Source organism: Parus major, chromosome 3 (assembly GCF_001522545.3).
Source record: "Parus major isolate Abel chromosome 3, Parus_major1.1, whole genome shotgun sequence".
NCBI lineage: Eukaryota > Metazoa > Chordata > Aves > Passeriformes > Paridae > Parus > Parus major.
The window spans coordinates 97896570-97920044 of record NC_031770.1 but is presented as its reverse complement, the minus strand read 5'-3'; the positions used below and the strand labels follow the sequence as shown (position 1 = coordinate 97920044).

The following is a 23475-nucleotide window of genomic DNA, read 5'->3' as shown; positions in this document are numbered from 1 at the left end:
ACTCAGTAATTGTACTAGCCCACCACTTAGAAATACCAAAAAAATAGTTCATGGATCTGAAAGAATTTCCTGATGAATATGTGCTACCTTCAACTTTTGCATAACCTGACACGTAAATGACTTAGAAATGAGCATTGTCAAGAAGATCTGCTTCATTTGTTAAAACATCTTGCAGAAAGTAGAGATAACTGCAAGAAGAAAAAGGAAACCCATTTCAGATCAAAACCAAAGTGTCTTACTTGAAAGCAAAGTCATAAAACAGGTTTTCTAAGGGACTGCCAGTTGAAAGAAAAAGAAGAAATCTCATTCTATCATACAAGCAGCAATGGATTCAATCCCACAGACAGAAAACACATTGTCAGCATCATGTTTTCAGGTCCTGAATGACACAGCACACAGAACAACATTTACAACATGCCCATAACCTCAAATGAAAATCCCCAAATATATATATACATTTTCTAAGGGAATTTCTCACTTCTCAAGTACTTAATTAAATTAAATAACAACTGAAAATATTTCTGGTATATCTGACTCTGAAATGCCATCTCTGAGCAAACTGATGATCAACTACAAATTTTAACATCACTTCAACACTCTCATCCTAGTGAATATTAGATCAGAAGTCCTAAAAGCACTAGAGGTCTTGGTCTAGTAGTAACATTGCTCTTGGTGTAGGTCCTAGCAGTGCACACATTTATTTTAAATTCTGCACATAAATTTAATGGGATATCAGTATGAATAGTCACACACAAGTAAATAAGCTTTCAGATCCAGCAATCAAGCAGTGCTAGACAGCAGCAGACTAAATTACAGGACTATTCAAGGCCTATCCTCAGAGATCAACTACTGCCATAGACAATGATTAAAAATCTTAATTACTTCAATAGCCAATAACTGGTATGGCACCAAATGAGACTGCTCACCAGTGTCAGGAACACAAAACACTGGAGCCATCACAGTCTTCTGTGGATTTAGTGTCAGACCATAGGTTTATCTCAGTATTTCAGAACGCGTTTTTATCAAAATCCAGCCATAGCTAGGCAGTTTCAAAAACCAAAAGCCACACAGGTGTTCTTCACAATTTGATGCTAGAAAACAATAGCTAGACCATTCTCACTGATATTCACAAAAGGAATAATGAAAGTTAGCTAATTGATTGCTTTTGTGGGTAAACCAGCTAAAGGAATAATTTCTGAAGACTTCAGACAGACTAAGTGGGCACCAGAGAATCATTATGACTTTGTGCAATTAAAAAAAACCAAACATAAATGGTGCTAGGTTTTCAGCCAGTCTCATTGGCTGTGGATCTGCAAGTTATTTATGTTAAATAGTGTCATCATGCATTATTCTTCTGGACCTGTATCACCAGAGATGGTCTGATAAAAGGCAGCATTATTTCAGAACAAAGAAACTGGACATGTGACATGAAACTGATAGTCATAATCCAGGTAATACTGTAATGTGGAATAAAACTCACTACAAAATTCTACTTCAGAAACTGTCAGCTGTACTGACACAATTGACCTGGCCAACCCTGGAAACAGCTGTCCGTGATGTAGGGCACTGAACCACTTAAGATTTACTAGAAACTAGAATCAATTGTGTTTGATATTAGGTGTTGAGCTTTGTTGACTCATTCAATTTATTTAGCTGGATATAAAACTCTGGTTTATATAAACTTATTTTGTAGTTGTTTATACTGTGTCTGGTAACTTCAAACAAGTGGCTTGTGCTAAGTTGAGTTAGATCCACAACATGACACAACTTAAAAGCCTCAGACAGGTGTTCATCCACTTCTAGTACATGCTGCACCTGATGAGAGCACCCAACCTCACCATTAAAAAAGAACTCTACAGATTTATGTTACATTTCCCTCTTAAATAAAAGTTTAAAAGATACATACACTTTTGTTTCATAGTCCTTCCAAGCTTTATCAAAGGGCTTTTTCAGGTCCTGTCAAGAAAAGAGAAAAAATAACAGCCAGCTATTTACATGAAAAATACTGTGGCTCTAACAATGAAGACACACCTTGGCCACTTGCAGTGCCTACTAGAATAAGGGACTCCACTCTTTTTTGAACATAAGGATTGTGCAATCTTGCACATAGGAAAAACAATCTTGTAAAGAGAATTAATACACTCATGTTTTTCAAAGCATCTCTAGGATGCTTTTTACTATGATTTTTACAGCTCCATTTTATTCCTTAAAAGGTGCAACAACACCCAAGACCACACTATGCAATCAATCAAAGTAACTTCTTTCTCATCTTTCCATCTCTGACTCTACTGGAAAGATGTCTCTATCCCAAGGCTGTAGTATTGCCTTGGCTAAGAACTTAATTCTTTACATTAAAGTTTAAAAAATCAATTTTCCATTGACTTAATGAGAACAGTATAGACCTTATGGATCAGCATAACTAATTCCATGAGAATTCTGAATTACTTATATTCCAAATTCCTTTACCTTCTTTCTTCTAAATAAGGTAATTTGAATAAAATGAACAAGTTATTTCACTGATGTCTAAAATTGCAAGAGCTGAAATTTTAATGGAATTCAAGAGAACAGACAATTACAAAGAAATGTTAACTGTCAGACACTGGAAAAACTTTGCAGCTACAGATTAAGAATTAATTCTTACATTTTAGTTAGTTATTGAGAAAATTATTAGATTAACTGAACTAGCATTTGATTATATTCTCAAGGCAGTGGGGAAACACTGTAATAAATGTATTTATTCTGACATGGAGGAGAATACAAATGAAATGTGGTAAGCAAACATAACATAAGGATAATAAGCCTATCTTACTAAATTATCTATTTATCCTCCAGTAATTTACAGAAACCATTTTTAGTCTATGTACATATTCTTCTCCTTCCTTCAATGTCCTAGAACAATAGCTGCCAGTTGTTTCCTGTTTGCTCAGTAGTAAACAAAGCATAAGCCAAGTAAGTTTGTTCACCATAGGCTCTGAAATTTATTATAAACATGCTATCATTTGAGCCCTAAGTTGCTGTTATTACAAATGGGAAATGTCCTTGGGGTATAAATAAATAGATTTCAGCTTCTTTAAGAAAAATCCTATGCTCCTACAGTCTAATGTGTGCTTCTTAATAGTTCCAAGTTTAGAATGCTAAATGCTAGAATGCTAATATTCCTTTAAAATATGGTACTATCCTTTACTCTAAGTAACTAAGTAAATATCTAAATCTTACACCTTTTTCCCTGCTTATCTTCTATATCTCAAGCCTGCTTTTAAAGCTTCTCAAATGTTGTTTTGTATACATGGTCAAGAACATGTGGTATGTGAATCCACAAACAGCAGGGATGACTTGATTCACAAAAAAACCCCAAAAAACAAACAAAACCTCCAAAGTATTTTTTTCTTGAGCCAATACATTATATTGAGTATCCTATGCCTTCCAACACATAAGATTAATACACTTGCTAAATGTATCTACTGTACCAAGAACAATCCTATATATAAATAGGAGAAAAGACATACCCCTTTTACTCCTTTCAGGTCTCCCTTCAGCAAACTGTCCAATGGAAAAGTGATTATGTTGTTCATATTCTGAATCTATAACAAGAAAATTACATCAAATGAGTTAATTTATTTAGATGCAGAACATAAACTGTCTTAATACACACATTTCACAAAGTTTCACTAAGAAATCTTTCATATTATTCTCCCTTCCCTGTCTTATGGAGATGCTTATCAGCACAGCCAGTAATCGAAGATGAAAGCAACATGAGTTAATTAAACTCACTCTGGAAGCACTATAACCCAAGCCAGCAGGAAACCTCCAGAATTACCACTGATTATAAATATCTCATCCAACAGTGCAAAATAAGACCACTAATTTTTACATTGCCTTATTTCCCCATTTAAGTTATATGTAAACAATCATGCAATTTTTTAGCACTGATAAATTTAAGCTCACAAGCATGTTTTATATTAACCTTGTTTAATTTTCAGCCTCTTCAGACCTATTCCATAGAGCATATCTGCTACTCTTCCAGTACATGGCATCTTACTCTGACAGAAGTTATAAAGACAAATAATGTTGGCCTGTAAAATAGCCACCATTCCACTATCTTCCATTTGCTTTAAAAAGCAACATATCTGCCTTATTTATCTCATGCAAACTTTGAAATAAGAATTTAATGAAGTCTTTTGTATGTAAGTAATTCAAGAGAAAATAAGTACTTCAAGAAGATATAAATTATTTCAAATTAAGACAGTGGTAAAATAATCATGGTTTTTGCTAAGTATCTGTATGATAATATTTTAATAAGTAAAAAGAACAAAGAAAGACTTTATGAATAAAACAGCTAGGAAAAGATTGTACATCAACTTCTTTGTGATCCAGGGAAAACATTCAAGGTATGAAACAATGTCTAGGCAGTGAGTTTAAACTGTAACTATTCAAAAGCATTGGTTGCTCTGAGGAGCAAAATCCAAAATACTTTAGAGTAACGCTGCATAACACAATGAGAAAAAAAATCAGAATAACTTTTGCAGCACTTCAGTGAAGGTTGCCCTTGGATGAGTTACCTCTTTGTTTTGGTATTTTTAAGGTGTTATTCTAAAATATGACTTTTTTCAAGAAGCTCTGAAATGCTTATGTGAAGATGGATTTCAAATGTTCAAATTACAGAAAGAACCTTGCATCATGTACAAATAAATGTTTTTATTTCTTCAGGAATAATGTCAGGGACATCAAAGTGTCCTTTAGCATAACCCGTCCAGAGATGAAAGAATAACAAAATTTCCAAAAAAAAAAAACTCCAATTATGGATGCTTCAGTCTCCCCAGAATTGAAAAATAAAAAATATTATCACCCTGTAGTTACTTGGTGCCCTCACTAGAACAGGCTCTGTGATACGTAACAACTGTTGTTAAAATAAACAAGCAAAGCCCTGCTGTCCCCACCTCTCCTCCTCAAACAAACTACCCTACTGCACTTGCTTGAAATTTCAGCCACTAGTCAAACTGAGCCTTCATCAGCTTTAAAGGTTACACAGATTGTCTCTTCATAAGAAAGCTAAAGAAATGTAGAAAATCTGGTCTTTGAACTCTTAACACAAATCACATTTCCCCTCCTCCATCCTACTTTTTCCTCCTCCCCAACAAGCTGCAGGACCCAGCCACAGCCCTTCTGAATCAACAAGTTAAATTTCAACTCTGCGTTGGGGTTGGTTTTTTTAAGTACTTCCTGTAAAAACTGAATGAGCAACATGTACACATGCCTAGCTGGCAGTGCTGGAAACCATCCACTTCCTAAGTCCTCAGCAGTACTATCACATGCACATATCAACACAACCATTCCCAAAGGTAATAAAGTTACAAGACTGAAACACAGGAGATAAGTGCAAAGGTTTAAACTGCGTGACACTTACATAAAAAAACCCCAAAACTTCTAGAAGCTGCAAGTGCACACCCAGGATGGTTATTCAGGTGGAAAAGAGGAGGTCTCTTTCAAGATATCATCCCATGCAAAATTTTCTGCTTTGTTATTGTATTTTATGATTATGATGTAGTCAAATGTCTAACTTCAGTTAAGATCAATACTTTCATAGCTTCCATTTAATTATTCTTCAAATGCAATAGACAGGAATAAAGAACAAAGCATTTCTCAAGAGCAGACTCAAGACAACTTTTTTCTTGATTTTTCTTTAAGTCATTAAAAAAAAATAAAAATTCAAAGTATTATCCCAAACATAGTCATGTGTAAACATCAATCAGACTCCAAAATAATTACGGATATTTGCTAGAATTTCACACCATGAGGCCTGCAATCCAAAGCAACTAAAAAAAAAAAAAAAAAGGAGAAAGGCTCTACAGTCTTTTTAAAAGTTTAGAGAATGTTTGCCTATTCAAATTGATTCCTTCTGTGTGCTATCACCTGTACATTACCATCAGCCTATTGTACTCCCTATGCTCCTATTCTATCTGCAACAAAAGTAAACATACATAATGCATGAACTTGTCATTATTAACCTAGTTAGATGAATAATACTTCCTCATATTTATAAGTCAGCAAGCAATATACAGAAGATCTTACATGTTTTTCCCCTCTTTCTTGAGAGGCGTAAGCTGAACTATCTAAAAATATAGACCCATTTTTGGCATGCAGAGAAGCACTAATATGCTGCAGCTCCTACTCTGTGCACAGAGTACAAGGAGCAAGAACATATGCAACAGCCTCTACATTTTGACTACTTTATGTTGTAAAATACACAAAAGTGCAAAAAAGCTTCACAGAAATTGAAGTCATCCTGTCTCAGAGAAACACTAGCAAATTCCATTCATTTAAAAAAAAAAAAAAAAGGAAAAAAATAGTTGACCTTGTTTCCACTTCCAATATTGCTGCTTTGGCACTTGCAGTTTTTCTCTGACAGTTTCCAACAAGATGACAGGGTAAAGAATTAAAACTTCTTAAGCTGGAGAAGGCTCAGAGAAGAAGAAACGGCAGGGGAGATAACATATAAACAAAACACATAGCTACCAGAAGTGCTGGTACAGACAATAAGCAAACCAGGATTTGTAAAGGGGAAAGATGTTCAAGAGGTTTAAGGGCCTATGGCTAAACATTTAAATTTGCTGTTTGCCAGCCCTCCTGATTACTTTAAAGTACAGCTCTTCTCCAAAAGAGCTTTGGATACAGGTGCCTGCAGTACTTCTGTAAGTTTTGTTTGTTAAATCCAAGCAAAAAGGAAATAAAGCCTTTTCAGTATACTTCAGAAGTTAAAAACTTTTCTTAACATGCAGAACTTAAAACTTTTTTCAGTTTAAACTAAAGTTCAGGCAGTTGAGCAGTATGATATGTCTCCTACTGCCATTACTAAACTTTAGATGCAGTCTCTGTACTTGGCTGTGGGCTTCTCAACCATCAATGAGCTTGGGTGTACACAAGTGATGGCTGTACAGCCCGCTGACAGAACATTGTTTAAGTTATTCTCTCTTTTTTATTACAAGTCCTATTGGATTTAATAGTTTCCAATAATTTTCCTAGTGACTTGAGCGTTAGTAGGACAAGGCCAATCAACATTGCAGGAAGAGAGTGGAAATCAGAACATCCACTACAGATGAGACATTGTTTGTCTGAGCTTTAAAGTTTAGCATCTACCACCTAGACTTCAGAAAAACATGTAACAAAGATTGGCAGCACAAACTTCCATCTTTGCACTGTGCCTTCCCCTCACACACAGGGACACAATGCTGCCCATCCTCTGACCTCACCCCCTTCCCCCTGCAGCACAGGTGTGACTGAGCTGGGACATCCCTCATCACCCATTATGTCACAGGGAAGCAGAACAGGAGCTGAGCACTACTAAGTGTCCACATGGAGCTGCTGGCACAGCTGCCTAGAAAAATGCCTTTACACAAGATACCAAGTGTTGCCACCATGGACTACTTAGAATCAGCCTTGTTATAGCACCAATATGCAAACTACAAACTGGGAATGCTCTATTAGGAAGTATTTCACGGGAAATCTGAAAAGCATAAAATGAAGAATTGTAAAAGCAAAGGAAGGAAGAGACTTGCAGTCATTCTAGCCCTTCTTCCTTACCAGTGGAGAATTCCAGAGTGCACATTTCCTAACCAAGGTTGAAAGACCTAAGTGGTAGGCTTCTGTCACTTTCTCTGGGACACTTCACCTAATATTTTCAGAGTGAGATCCCATTTATATGCAATTTATTATTTTCCTCCTCCACAATCAGAGTTATCTGTGAAGCAAACCACACATTTAAAATTCTTCTAAACTTTCTTCAAAAACCTACCTACTGAAGCCCTAATCATGTTTTATTACTGTCTTCTTAATTTCCTCCAGTTGGATCAATACCCTCTGGCAAAAAAATAAAGATTAGATTCCAGGTGGAGCTGCTAAGGAGGAATTATTACATCTTGGTTTGTATCTCTACAAGCATAGATCAAATAGTACTCTTTATTTTTTAATTCTCACTGTTAGCCAATTTTCATCAAGTGTACTGGTGAAAATCAGAAAGTTCACAGCTTAAATCATTAAGCTCCATATACAATACTCTAAACTCAAATATGTATACCTGTGGAGCTTTTTTCATGGACTTAAGAGAGTCCTTCTAGGTGAAAATATGTTTGTGAAGGTTCAGGCATCAAACATTGTTTTTTAAAACCTTGGTCTAAACAAAGAAAATTCTGGGCATAAATTTTTCAAGTTCATTATATAATACAGAAAAATATTTTTTTCCGTTTTGTTATTACCTTTTACAGTTAAGCAAATTTTCTTTCTTCTTACATTTAAAAAAGCAAGTAAAGCAAGAACTTATGATCAGAAAAATATCATTGCTGTTCTTCCATTTTTCCTTACTAAAAATCCAAGGATTATTAATAGAAAATAGAATCTCTTACTCCCAGCTTTCCACAGAGTGGAAATATCAGGTCTACTCCTCTCAATCCAGCCTATTTCATTAGCTTTAAATTTACATAAATGAAAAGAAAAGGACAAGAGTAGGTAAAACAACAAATAGAGAAAATGGTATTTTTTAAGTAGCTATTTCATCTTCACAGATCAAATCCTTTTCAAGGGTTCATCTTGACAAAGATGCCCAACTAGAGTTTATTTCTTCTCAGTGTAGCAATTTAATAGGATTTAAAGGAGAAAATATTTAACTTGCAAACATATTGCAATGAGCCTTTCCTTGTCCAAGCATTTTTCATGTTAACACTCATACCTTTATCCCTTGGCGCTATACTTAAGAATACAGAGTAATTAATGCTGCAAGCAAGTGCCATACTGACCTAACCTACCTGGGTGCTTCTCCTACTCTAGGAGGATTCTAGAGTCCAATTCTTTTAGGTCCAATTCCGATTCTGGTCCAATTCTATTAGGAATTCATAACAAGGCTGCCATCAGCAAGCAATATTGTGCTTGCCACAAAATGTAGCATGTTACCTCTGAGAGCAGCCTCTAGTACTTTCACATTTTTCACTACCAAAAAGACAAACTGATTGTTCAATCTTAAAAAATAGAAGGTGAAGAAAAATTTTAAGTTGATACCAGAGCTTTGGCAAAATAAAATAATTGCACAGTATATATCAGAAAGTGATCCAAATAAGGCAAACTGGGGTAGAATGGCTAAATTGAGTGGTTACAAGGATCTTGTACACAGTAAATATCATTTCTTGAAGATGCAATTATGAATCACTTCAAAAATGAAGAAAAACTACAAAATTTGGGATTTTTTTTTTTTTTTAATTTTATGCACTATTTGAAAGGGCACACATAAAAGCAGCTTCGTAAACTTATAAAAACCTCAAGACCTAAACTTCAACTTGAATAGTATACAGATTTAGGATTAAAAACAAAAACACTTCAGCTGTTATTGAAATACTTTAAAACATTGATGCCTTGATAAGGTGATAAAAACTTCAAGGTCTTTTGGGAAACTTTTAAAATTATTAGGGAAAACAAGCACCTGAAACTCCAGTTAAAGCAGAACAAATTTATAATGGCTCTCCTCTACCTTACGAAGGACAAGTTTAAGGAAAATCTTTGTGCAGAAGCACTTCAGAACTACAGTTCTAAATGCCACCCAGGCCAAGAGCTGACAAAACACATCAGCTTCTAGAAAAGAAAGTAAAATATATGACAAAGCAAAACTTGACAGTAGCCCTAAAGCTTTGCCAGTGTTAATAGCTTTGAAATCTGTTCCAGTCTGAACATGTCCTCTCACTTGCTTGCACATTCCCCATCCACTTCAGTTTAAATCTTCTGTGGAAATTCAGCACCCTGTGAAACTCCAGAGACAGATATATTTAAAGAGTACCTTTCTGAATGTCTTTTCAACAGCAGAAGGTTGTGTGGCCTTGGCTACATTTTTGATGAAAATACTTACAAACCAAACTGTGGAGTGCTATAAGGAAACACCAGAGGAGAGGCATGTTTTTAATGTCAACATGTTGAAAGCATTCAGAGTTGGATATGTCACCTCATTGTGAGAATGCACATATGGCTATGACTATAACAAATTATACCCCAAATTATTTCCATTTATTGTACAGAACTTTTTATACTGGTCAATATCCTTTTAACCTTTTAGAAAACTAGACCTCAAACATTGAATTCATGAACCGATTTTCAAAATGACCAGTTACAAAAAATTTATTCTAATGGGATTTTTAATAGGCAAAGCTATATAAAGCTACAGTTTTTCATTATTCTAGATTTCTTTTTCATAAATATGGCATTTGTAAGCAATTATGAAGTTCACACCTTTTTTTCATATGTATTTCTTTCTGGAGGAAACTATTTTCCTATTGAGACAGTAAATTCAAGCATGATTAGGTTTCCTTTGCTAGTCAGGAAAAAAACAAAAAGCTTCAAACCTCAACAATATGAGACATATTAAGAAGGAGCGGCACTTAGAGAGATTTGCTCTTCACCAGACAGTATTAAAGAGAGAATGTGCCTATGCTATTGCAATACTAAAAAAAAATAAATATATTCATGCCTAGGCAAAATTACTCTTCCCTTCAAAAATAGAGAAAATTAGAACCACAAACTGAGAAAAACTACAGACTTAGCTACTCTCTTATGATATATCCTCTTCTTACACACACAAACTGAAGCAAAAGAACATAGCTGCTACTAAAAAAAAACACCAATTCACTGCAAAAAGAACTACAAACATTCCTTGAAGAAGACACACAAAATACTCAGATAGATAACAAAAGGTAATAAAAACAGGCATTCCAGCTTCCCATAGATAATTATTTTGGTGGTTTTCCTTTCCAAAGTGTCAAAGAAAAGTTATTCTTGTCAGAAATATTTTGCAAAGATAGTAGTTTCTGGTTTTAAGAGAAGAAATAGCTAAGATTTTTGGTAAAAAAGCAACACCTTCTAGCTTTCAGAAGTATTCCTGAAATGTAATACATTAAAAGATTTTTCTGGGGAGGGGGTGTAGCATTTAGCAGATGGCTTCTTAAAACCACCTTAACATCACATTTCCCAGATCCATTTGCCTAATGAATTCATCATACTGCAATTAATATACGATAGAGAGGGGGTTTTAGTCAACAGAAGGTATCAATTAGAAGACCCACTCCATTTTCCTTTCCCTAAGAGCTGTCTGCCTCTGTATGAGAGACTTGGGATAACTGACTCACACTGAAACAGGATGCCTCTTCTGATACATAATCTCAGATAATATTTGTACATCCAGAGAAGTTCAAATCCATATAATCAATACAAAATACATTTCACTGTTGATAAATATATTTGTGGCTGTTTTCATCAATATCATGATTGGGTAAAAAGAGAGGACAGCATCAGAGAGTGAATGAAACTGCCCTAAATCCCATCAGCTGGAAACATTCCCCCAAGAAGTGATTATGACCAGCTGGCTGCAAACTACAGACATTTGGTCTAGACTCACAAAAGCATTTGATGTGTCTCCATGCCATTGATTTCAGTGGACACAGACTTTTAAATGCTCCTGGGAATCTGGGTCATTTCCCCTTCCTAGCCCCTGGTATAAGGGTTCTGTGAACTCAAGTAAATTTGGTATTAAAGACATGGGAAAGCTCTAGCTCGTAGAATGTAATCAGTCTGCCCTTTTTACACCCTCTGATTAATGTGAAATTGAGGCTGAAAATTCTCCATTTGCAATTAAAAATTCTGTTCTTCCATTTGGCTCCAGCCCATTTGGCTCACCAAAGAGGCTTTTAAGACTTACTGGCTTCAGCTGTAGGATTGGTCCCCAATGGAGTCTATTGTTGTTTTAACATTTTGCTTGATTTCGTGTCCCTGACTCACTTCCCTGAGAAGCAAAAGCACACTTTTCTAGGGCCACTAAAATATCCCTTTACAAATACAAATGGAAAGTGGTAAAAAGTCAAGTAAAACATCGTGATCACACAGTAAATCAAGTTGAGTTTTGCTGGTTTCAAAATTTTAAAGCAAATTGAGATGTGTGGTTTATAATACATAACTACTTAATTGTGGGAAGCTTTTAGGTGTGAGACATGTTGGAGGAGGGGGGTTTGTGCTTTTGTTTTGTGGTGGTTTCTTTTCTGGTTTCTTTGGTTTGGGTTGTTTTGACTTCTGCAAGGGGAAAAGCCTAGGACACAAGATATTTTCATAAGCTGAGAATTTTTTAAGAACAGTGATTGTTAAAACACAAATTGTCTTCAGTATGAAGAGCTGTTATAATTCTAAAATACAGCCTTTTTTTTTAAAATTTTAACTTTTTTTTAAAGTAATTCTTACCAAATTTTTGAAGAGTGCAGTTAATTCCTTTGTAAACACAGAAAATTTTAAAAACGCTGTTCCCAAATCTGGGTCATCCCTGCAAACACAGTTGCCACCAAACTTCTCCAGTGCTTGTGTATACTGTTCTTCATTTTCCACGTGAGCTTCAAAAAGAGCAAAACATGAAGATATCATCAGTAGATAAAAGGTTATTGAAATAACAATTGAGCGTTTTCTTTTTTAAAAAAAAACTTTCCAGAGTTATTGCTAAAAATGTTTACTTGATATAAAAACCAGTCACTATTTACACTTTAACACTGATATGCCAGAAGTATGACATATATCACTAATTCCAGTTTGTGTGTACCCTTGCAAATGACAATGCGCCAAAACAAAAGAAACATCTGACACTCTAGAAAAACCCATAATATTTCTGCACCATAGCAGAGACCTCACAAAAAGTCCCAACTCCTATAATGAACTTCCAGATTCTAGTCTTTTACCAACACTTGCTTGTTTTAACTGTGTGCTATTATATTTTACTGTGTGCTGAAAAACAAAGAGAGGAGCTAAAGCATGCTGGCAGTCTTGGATCTCTACAGCAGAAGGCAATAGATCAAATACTCTTCAGTCACCCTAGGGAAAAGGACTATAAACCACATTACAGAGGAGGACAAAATCTTATCTACGTTAGTTCTCTGATTCAGGGGCGCAGTGGGAATCTGAAGCAAATCCTAGCAATCTGCATTTACCACCAGCCAGTTCAGTTCTGAAAGCAGTTCTGGTTCATCACAGCCAGATTCCTTTGTGAGAAAACAAAATCAGAAGCTCTGACCTAGAAATCATCCAGTGGTCCTGGGCTACACCAGGACAATTCATCCAGCACACACCTAACATCAGTGTTCAGAAAGCTTTGAGTTGCACATGTTGAGGGGTTATTCAGCCCAGGGCATGAGAGAAAATCTAAGCATAAAATAAATTCCCCTGATTCAGATATAAAGGAATTCTGAGAGGCTTCTCTCTTATCTACTTTGCCCAAGTGATTTACTCCTATGTTGCCAGGTTACTTGCCTATATAGACAGGCATAAAAAGCCCCTTTGTCAAAAGTCAATTTGCCCTGTATAAATAATAGTATTCCTAATAGTATAGAATAAAAGAAACAAAGTTTTTCTGAACCAAAGATAAGTGACCACATCAAGCTTGAGCATGTTGGACAAAGTACACCAAGTTGACACCTAAGAAAATTAACATTGCCTATTTCTTATTCTAACTGTAGACAATTTCTAAAGCTTCAAAGGAAAAAAAACACTGTACCCTAGAAAAAAAAAATTATGCATTAATAAGGATAAAGACTGTCTTGGTCATTACATGAAACTAGCATAAATCCTGAAGATTATTTTGAGAGGATTAATCTGTTCAAACAAACAATGATTCAGTTTCATTTCAAGCCCATTTATACACATTAACACAAATGTACAAAGAATTTTTGATACAATGTCCTTTCCCAAATTTCAGTGCATTAGTATACAATTATACATTTATATATAATATATAAACTTAATAAATATACAAAGCTCAATAAACTTACCATGTTTCAGATTAAAAACAAGTCTGTCTGTTCATGTGTCCTATCTGGACAGCCATTTAGGAACTTTGTTTCTCAAATAGCTACAAATTTTCTCTAATTTCCAATATATGAAATTAAAACCCTTTGCAGCAGTGGTATAACACCATGTAATTAATGGCTGACATAATGTACAAGAAGAACGGAAATTACACAAACAGCATTAATTCTACAAGTCTTTAACTTGAGGATTTAAATTTGCAACCTGTGACAAATAGCTTGCAGGTAGCTATTAAATTTAAAAACTGAGTACTAGCACTGAAAGTTACTTATTTTCCTCAGCACCAACAGCAAGGGCTGAGCACTTACCAAAATTTTTGCTGTAGAATGAAGGATGTTAAACAAATCCTATTGTGTGACATATATACACCTGAACAAGCTTTCAATAAACTGGCACAGACAGCAAAAATGAGGATGTGGCAGGTCATGGCTCCTTTAGATCTCACAGCTACCCAGTAAGGTGAATTATTTCCACACTGCTTTCTGCCTTCTTGCTGCTTCCTGAATCCAGCTTAGTTTATGTGAACCCAGATGAGAGAAGAGGTCAGGCCACCATTCCTACAGCAAAAAGAGAAAGCTGCCCCTGCATGAAAGCAAGGTGAAAAGGCTGCTACCATTAAGTGTTATGGTTAAATGTGCAGCCAGTAGCTGAGCCATGCTGACTTTTTACTTTAGGAAACAAGCACAGCACCCATTCCACATGGCATCCCTGGGAGTCTTCTATTCCCCAGAATCCTAAGGACTGTTCTTCTGGACTCTGAGACATTGCCCAGAATGCCTGGGGTAGTTTATTACAGCAGTACTATTAACTGGGCTGGTACTCCCCAAGTGCTTCTACTTTTCACATGGAACCATCCAAAATACTCTTCCTGTCCTATAGTGTTTTCCTGACAAATTTTTAAAGTTTCTCCACAAACAAAAGGTATGAAATCTATCAAAACCAGAAACTTGATCTAGTTTTGAGGGTTTAGAGGCTTTCTTTAAGTAAGAAGCCAAGCTATGTACAAATTGGGAGTCACTATGTAATCCTTAATAACATTTGTAAACTCTCACATTAAAAAAGATAAAACATGTATATTAACTATTTAGGGAATCTGTACTAAAAATCCAGTTACTGTGCTCTTCTGAGTGTAGGACCATGGAGTTTGTTTTGTCAAAAGAAACCACAGGGGCTGACAAGTGGCTTGGTTAGTGATGTTACTACTGATAGAAGATAAATGCCTCCAAACCTGTCTTGTCAAGATTGGGTGGGCAGCACAAATTTAAAACGTGGGCAAGGTACTGATTTAACAAGTTCTCTGATTAGAAGGCATAGTCTAGCACTTAAGAATAATTTTTTTAAAAAACTCAACAGCCAAAAACACCCAGCCAAATAAGAAAAATAAGAAAGGATGCCAAATCTATGAAACAGCTCCTGATGAATCTTAAACTGGACCCTCCACAATCCAAAGATAACATCTTAGTTACATTTGACAAGGAACTTCCTTTCAATTAGCAGAGATTAATTATACCACAACAGCAGCTCTTGTTCTAACCTTGTCTGAATACCAACATGGCCACAAGTTCTGTCAGATATTGGTGGCTCTCCAAGGTTGACAGGCCTATCTATTTTGCATTTAATATAGGATTTGCTAAACCCTAATTGCTATGAACTGCACAATGAGAACAAAAGCCAACCAAACATCATTTCTTATCCACAAAAACAAATGCTGTTTCTTACTCACAAAAAAGCTTCAGTTATTTTTTTCAAAGAAGAAAAACATACACAACTCTTAAGAGACTGGCACACATTTGAAAATGCATGCAGCAATAGTTCTTTGTATTTTATACAGCACCATAAGAAGAATATCTGATTTTTTACATCAAGACAATAGAAAGTTTCATCAGCTCCCTCTTGTCATGAAATTCTCAACATGCATAAGTGGAAGCCATCAGGGAGACTAAGGTTTCACAAAGCAGTAGGGCCAATGTAGCTTCTTACTGCTGCTGAAGAGTAATTTCACCCCCACCCCCACATCCCCACCCCCACCCCATCTCTTGAAGATACACATGGCCCTACCACTTCAGGTGCTCCTCTAATCCCAATTAAGTTGATCTCACTGCACATGCAGCTTTATACAAGCTTAAAAACTCATCTAGGGATCTGCCAAGCAGTAGGCATGACAGATGGAACAGGTAGCCCACTCCCAGCAGAAAGAGGAGAGCTTCACCACTTCAGCAGCAGTATAGCAGCAGGAGAAGTTTAGCTACCCCACAACATCTTATCCTTACTGAGTTCATCACCAAACAGCTCATTCAAGATTGCCATTTAAAATGTACATATTTCTCTTCTTAGTTACCCATATAACTCTTTCTGATTCAGTATGACATCTGACTGCTTAAATCTTTCAATTTTACCAATAGAAACTAACAGGAATTATGTACTTACCCAGACCAGACAAGTTTATGGCTTTGACAGATTTCTTCATTTTATAGAGAACAGTTCGGTCAACATCCAAAGCCTAAAAAAGGAGAAAATGTAATACTGCATTTGTGCTTTGACAAATTTCTGCCCTGGAAACCTGCTGTAGTTACAACTATTTACATAGTTAACTCATTTCCATAATTAATAAATTACTTGTCATTTGTTTCCACCCCATCCATACAACCTATTATGTCCCCTTACCCAAAAAAACACCTCCTCCATCTTTGGCTAGTGACCAGCATCATGTAAACTTAGCAGGAAACTATTTACACAGTATTGTCTTTCCATGCTGAATCATTAAGAAGCTTAAAACAGTTTTCACCCATTATATGTTCTGACATTGCTGAAGAACTGAGCAATATCACTTCCTTAGGCAGAATATTGAAAATGGAATTTAATTTCAGTTTTCCTGGATAATTTAGTTAATTGCATTCTCAACTATATGAACTTTCTAACTGCTGTGCTTAGGAAAGTAAATTGTATATCTCTCAAATATCTTTCACACAGTTTAACACTAGGCTAAGCTTTCCCCAACATTATATAAAATTCAAGTTTAAATCTTGCCCAGAATGCTCAAGCACTTATAATCAATTTATTTCAAAGAAAGAAGTAAAAGCAGACAACTGTTTTGCTTACTGAAGTGAAATATGAACAGACTCAAAAATGTAGAATTGTTTGAGGAGAGAAAAGCAGAATTATGGTTATACAAATTAATTACAAAAAGTTGTGAAACTTGAAAAAATATATGTTCCAGAGATGGTGGTATCTTTAGACCCCACTGAAGAATAATACTGAACAATACAAATTGTATTATGCCAGGAGCTGTTTAGCATGATACGTGACAAAGCAAAGAAAACTCACCAAATTAATTCCAGTTTTCATTCAAAACATTTCAATGAACTGCAGCAGCTACACATCTGACCTACCATTGTTTTATTACTAATCATTTGTGTAAGAGACACAATGCAGAAAAGTCAGCCCCTAGCAGTCTATCCAATTATTTTAACACAGTGAATGCAAAAGGAAATATTAAGCTCCTTGATTCTGGGAATCAGAATCTATTGGACTGAATCTACTTGGACCACAAATAGCTAAAAAAAAAAATCTTCACTGCATTCCATGGAATCCCACCAATTTAGACAGTGCCTTAACATTAATGGTTACAGCATCATGGTACTGCTATATCCATTGGAGGTTTTACTTCCAGCATCTTTATAGTTCACATCTGAAACTTATTAGCAGAAAGTGCAGAGGCCTTTTCACTTTGAATTCTGAAGTACAGAGGAAGGGGAAAATAAAACAATCTAAGCAAGCCCATAAAAGCCATGCCAGATCTGTTCACCCTCTTCAGCAATTTGAATTACATCTACTACAACAAATCTGTATCTAGTGTGATCTCTAAAGTTAGATTAGTCACCTGTTTGGATGGAAATACAAGAAGTGAATTCCCTCATTGTATATTTGGTGATTTCTAAAAATAATCTCAGAAAAGCACCCTCAAATAAGCTGACTACAGAGAAATCATTTCATTGATGACTGCATCAAAGGGCAACCACCCTCTTGGAGTCCAAGTGAAAGGAATGTCTCCAAGCAGTATGAGCAACAGTCCAAAGAGAAGGCTGACAGACAGAGACTTAAAGTTTACAAATTCAATTCTCTGCTAAGCCTTAGACTTGTGTGTGCGGCTGAGAAAATATTAAATCTCTGCACCTCAGTTTGGGGGAGATTATTCTTAGGGAAGAGAAAAGTTGGAAAGATAAATGCATAGGACCAATTTATATTACTGTGCTCAGGGATCCTGACAGATCTATGGATTCATGAAATCCTCTGGCCCAAGACTGCCTCAGTCAGAAAGCACAAACTCCCAGTAAGGAAAAAACCTCAAATCCTCTTCCTCAACAAAAGTCATCATTTTGGTTTGAAACATCTCTCAAACAACCTCCACTTTCACCAGGATCAGGCAGCAGAGGAACAACCCCACAAGGCACAGCATAACCAGAGTCCAACAGAAATGGCAGCTAATGCCCCAAATACACCAGTGACAACTCAAGCATCAACCCTGTCAGACAGCTGGTCCACATAAAAATTCAAAGCAAAGGATAATGGGGGAAATACCCCACTGACAGCACCAAGGACAACACAACAAGCAAAACCTAAAACCTTAATGTGTGACCTGTACAGGTCAGGCTTTCTTGGATCCTCTCTTCATCCTCTTCCTGCCTTTTCAGCTGTGTCACTGCAAAGATGTACCTGAACCTTAACAAACTGGAAATCGGGGGAAAAATCAGTTCTGGAAAGCTCCCTAAACAGAAAACAAAGAATAACAAATATCTAGTCATTTGAAGAGGGGTCTGGATACATTTATGAAATGCAATTACAATGTTTCCAACTGTGGTAAGAAAACTGCACTTCCACTTAGGAGGTTTTGTCTATTCCTCCCTTCATTGGCTCAATCTCCTCACAGCGTGTGACATTTAAGAGTGCCTATGTGTGCCTACAATTAATGGGCAAAATACTGAAAAGCTTTGAATCTTTAATACTGTATTTCAGTCTTGCTTACAGACCAAAAAATAGAGAGGACGACTTGCCTTTGTTTAATTAAACAATATTGGTGTTTATTCACATCTAGTGTTTCAAAGGAATCATTTCAGGATAAAACTTGAAAATGTCAGCTCTTTGTCTTTAGTGTTGTTCTTCATATTTCTTTGTCCTTTTCTTTGTCTCAGTATTACTAGCACTGGGAAATCAGTTTAAATCCAGCTATAGTTTCATTACAGTTCACATTTCTAAGCTTGTGTTTGTTTCATAAACATGCACATACTGTACCAGTGCACACACATGCACCAAAATGCACCCTAATTCAACTTCTTGGTGCATTCTCAGTAGTTTTAGAAGCAGGGAATTTTAAAATGGCTTCAGATGTTGCATATACTAGCATTTATTTTTATTCATTTAAAATGCCCAGTAAACTCCTGAACAAGGAGAAAAATTACTATTTATTTCACATGATGGGATAATTTTGTCCTTTCATATAATGTTTCTAGTTTTGCCTCAAAAAATTGTATTGTAAGGCTGCTTATTTTAGCACCTGTTTCAGCACAACTGAGTCTGAGTTCACATAAATAATTTTCATAGTCGCATTCAGCTACTGATGAGCACTCAGACTTCTCTACTGTCAAAAACAGTAAATAAAGCTTTGACTTAAGGGAAGAAATAACCCAACCAAATTCTCTGCAGTACATAAGAAGTCACATTATTGCGGAAGTGGTGTTTTGCACATGAACTGAAACAGAAACTCAAATGTGACCCTCTTGAATGTGTCCTTGTCTGTGCAATCTTTTCTTCCAAATACACTATTTATGTCTTCTTTTCATTTAATTTTGTGTGATTTCTGATGGCAATATGATGAAAGCATTTTTAAGGTAAATTACTAGTCAGAAGTATACTAGGGAAGGAAACAAGCATATCAAAATCAAGTGTAGATTTTTAAAGGAACACAAGACAGAGGATTCAAGCTACCAGTGATAAGTAGCAAAGCTTTCTTCCACATGTGGGAACAATGTCAAGTTTCACTTGCCAAAGACCAATTTCAATTTTCATTGCTTCAAAGGTTTCTACTTCGAACAGTAAAATGTGTCAACTAATTTGAACTAAAGCTATCTTACCAGGAAGAAATCAGTCTGAAATTACTGAAACATCCTGAAATGTTATTCTGCATTCTACTCTGTGTGTCTCACTACTACTACTACTACTAATAATAATAACAATAATAATAATAAAACTAATAATAATAATTTCTGTTTCATATTTAAGTTTGTTTCACATTGCATAGAAAGATTTAAGCCCACCAGGATATACAATTTTCAAACATTTAGTTGCACTCCTTCCCCCCAAGAAGAAAACAGAAAAGAAAAAGATTAGCACCAATCCCCAAATCTATATTGTCTAAATAGATCTGTGCAATTTAGATGGTTGGCAGAAAAGATGAATGTATTTTTTGCTCTTTTCAGTGGAAAGAGGAGAAACAAACAGTTCTATTATTAGCATATTTAACTGAGGGAGGAAAAAAAGCAGGAAGACAGAAATTCAGAAACTGAACATCCCAGAGATGATTTTGGCACCTTTAACAGAGCCAAAGGGTATGGGGAAAACCAGGGCAGTAGCAGCATAAGTGAAGAGTCCCCAGGCTCTAGTGGTTCATGAAACATCTTTTGTGCCAAACTTATGGCAGAAGTCTGGGTCTTTATCTTATACAAGTGTCCTCACACCAGTGTCTTTTTTCTTTGTGGCCAAGAAAATAATTAATTATCTGTGAAGAAATAGAAAAACAGCCATACTGGATCAGATCAACACTACATTTAACCTGATATCCTCTATCAGGAGCGGCCAACAGCAGATGTTCAGGGCAGCAAGCAAGGAAAAGCACGTACACATCCTTCCCCAGGATAATCTCCCAGTTTCCAGTAATGAGTTTAAAAACAAAAGACTGAGATACTGTCAACCATAAACAGTACATAGGGCTATTCTCAAAAGAAACAAGCAGCTCAAATTCTCTCATTCCAGACAAGGGAAATAAAAAAACTAAACCTGACAGCATACCATCGGAAGTAGTGACGGAGAAGAGGAAGGAGTTGGCCATCACCTTTAATTTATTTTGCATTTAAAACAGTTCAAAACCTCTAACACATTCCTTCCTTCTTACCCACTTTTACACTTCCTTTTGGAAAGCATAAAAGTAACTATTTCACATTTTCAGCTATTTGGATGGGGTTTTGCTGAAAGTATTTATAGAACTGGATCTGAGTTTGAGGAAAGTCTCAAAGTTACCTTTTTTTAAAATAAATAGTCCATTGGAACAACAACAACAAATGCTTGGAAGTACTGCTAAAGCAGTAACAAAATTTTGGGAAATAAATCCTCATGTCATTTGAAAAATTATCCTGGAGCCAGAAACCTATGTGTTCTTCCCTATATTGAACATCTAACTGACAAATACACAAAAAAATATTAACACACTGATATTTGATCTACTATACACTGTTATCTTAATATTATTTCTTTAAAACAAAATCAAATCTCACTCGTAATTTTAGCTATTTGCTTTAATTGCTAAATTTTAAATTTTAAATTTTTAAAATTGCTGATTTTTAATTTAAAACATCAGGCTACTCAACAGTCATAAATCCTGCACTTCATCCATTCCAGTATTTCAGAATAAGTAATAATGCCAGAGGCTGCTGCAGATGCTGAACACATATAGGAACACCCTTCCCAAAAACAAAAGGGCACAGGAAGAAACTTGGTCAGTTAAGGAAAAGAGAGGCAATCAAGTAGTTATTGTAGAGACAGCAGAACCAAGACAAGGCTCTTGTGCCTCACTGGACTGTCTTGTTTAAAAATTAACAACACAAAGTTTTTTATACTTGTATCCAGGAAGCACAATAGTTTGACTTTTCAGGTATATCTTTACAGGCAATCTGATATTTGCTGTAATTAATCCTTGCTGATTCAAAAGATTAGAGATATCCACAGACATTCTGTCTCAGTTTGTTATTTTTCCATTAGAAATGAACTGTCAATGCCGCTGGCTTCAATCCACTCTTCTGTTTTAGAGGGTAGTAAAAAAACTTCCTAAATTATGTTATCCCTCTCCAGAATCCTCTTTCCATTCTCCTACTGTTATGTCATTTCCTCCTTCAATGTATTAGTTTCTTTTCTAAATCCTCTCCAGTTTCCTTCCACTGATCACCTTGCACATTCACAGAGGGACTGATACAAAGGGTGGAAAAACCCCTTACAGGCATAGTCCAGGACAAGGCATCGTAGCTTCTGAATGTATCCTAGAGCAACAGTACTTTTAAAAAACTTTATTTTGGGGCAATTACTTTACTTGGAGTATGCCTGTGAAAAACTGCAGTAGCTATGACAGTTAATCTGCATAAATGAGCTCTTGCTGTGAGACCTGTCAGCTAAAGAGACCGAAGATTCAGAGACAAACCTGTAAAAAAGGGACAGAATTTATGGCAGAGTCATCCCTGAAAGGTCCCTTTCCACAAAAGCATTATTTCTCCAGCATCTGGGTTTGTGGTTCTTGTGGGCCCAATGCCAAGGCAATCTGTTTAAACAAGCACTGGTGTATTTGGCAAAAGAATGTAGTAAACTCTTGAGCTAAGGATATACATGATGGAAAAAGGTAGTATCACTGTGCTTTGGGAAATTAATACTTGAAAGTGCAAGGTAATTCTACTGCAAAGGGAAATGATGGGAGAATTTGGTACTGCTCTCTATTGTGTATAAAACCAGAGCTGAGCATGATGACTTTGTATAATGCATTTATTAAAACAAAGAAGGGATGCCTAAACCCCAGAATTCTCTAACACACTACTTCTATCAGAAGAGAAAACTCAAATCAGAGGTTCAGAGATACAAAATATTACATTATTAATACAAGTCACTAAATGAGACTGTTTCACATTAAATAAACAGATACTTTATCTGTGTATTAATTGATTTCCACAGGCTTCCCTACTACAAAGTTAGAAATGCAACAGATACTTAACTGGGAATCAGGCATCAAGTATTCTTGTGCAATAAAATCTCATACTTAGAGAAATAATGGAAGCAGCTTATGCCAACTATTTCTACAGAACACATTCACCTCCTGTATTAACCAATTTTTAGGCTGAAAAGGAAATATATTTTCCTTCTCTAACACTGCAGATATCTGCTTTCAAAGACAAGATGACTGGACTTTAAATACAGATCTCATAAGCAATCTAATAGATGATGCACTTACTCTTTACAGTTGCTCATTTATAAACAGAGGGTCTTTAAATAAGACTCCCTTATTTAATATTTAATTGTTGTTTATTTTTTTAAGTTGCACTAGACAATTCTTGATATCTATCTCTATTTATCTAATATTACATGCTCTAACATCCTAAGATATATCACCATGTAAAATAAGGTAATATAGGCAACAGGATTAAAGTTCCAGTGATGATTGTCTTAAATGGATGAGTAACATTTACCAACCCTTCACCCATGTCAAAATTCTCTGCTCCTCACCCTCCAAGAGACTTTTTTCTAGCTTCACGTTTTTGCATTACTGTCTGCTGTCAGCATCTACCAAAGCCATTCATTGTTCGG

The 23475-nt window shown here is 35.8% G+C and overlaps 1 protein-coding gene across 6 annotated transcripts in view; it reads right to left on the bottom strand.

Moving 5' to 3' along the window:
* The window catches only part of ASAP2 (ArfGAP with SH3 domain, ankyrin repeat and PH domain 2), an 86152-nt gene that overhangs the window by 50085 nt on the left and 12592 nt on the right, over window positions 1-23475 (bottom strand). For all 6 annotated transcript variants that reach the window (XM_015620883.3, XM_015620884.3, XM_015620888.3 and 3 more), the window contains exons 2-5: window positions 16291-16363; window positions 12256-12401; window positions 3507-3581; window positions 1907-1956 (exon numbers count right to left, since the gene is read on the bottom strand). In XM_015620883.3, the coding sequence (XP_015476369.1) occupies window positions 1907-1956; window positions 3507-3581; window positions 12256-12401; window positions 16291-16363 (344 nt within the window). The remainder of the gene's footprint in view (window positions 1-1906; window positions 1957-3506; window positions 3582-12255; window positions 12402-16290; window positions 16364-23475) is intronic.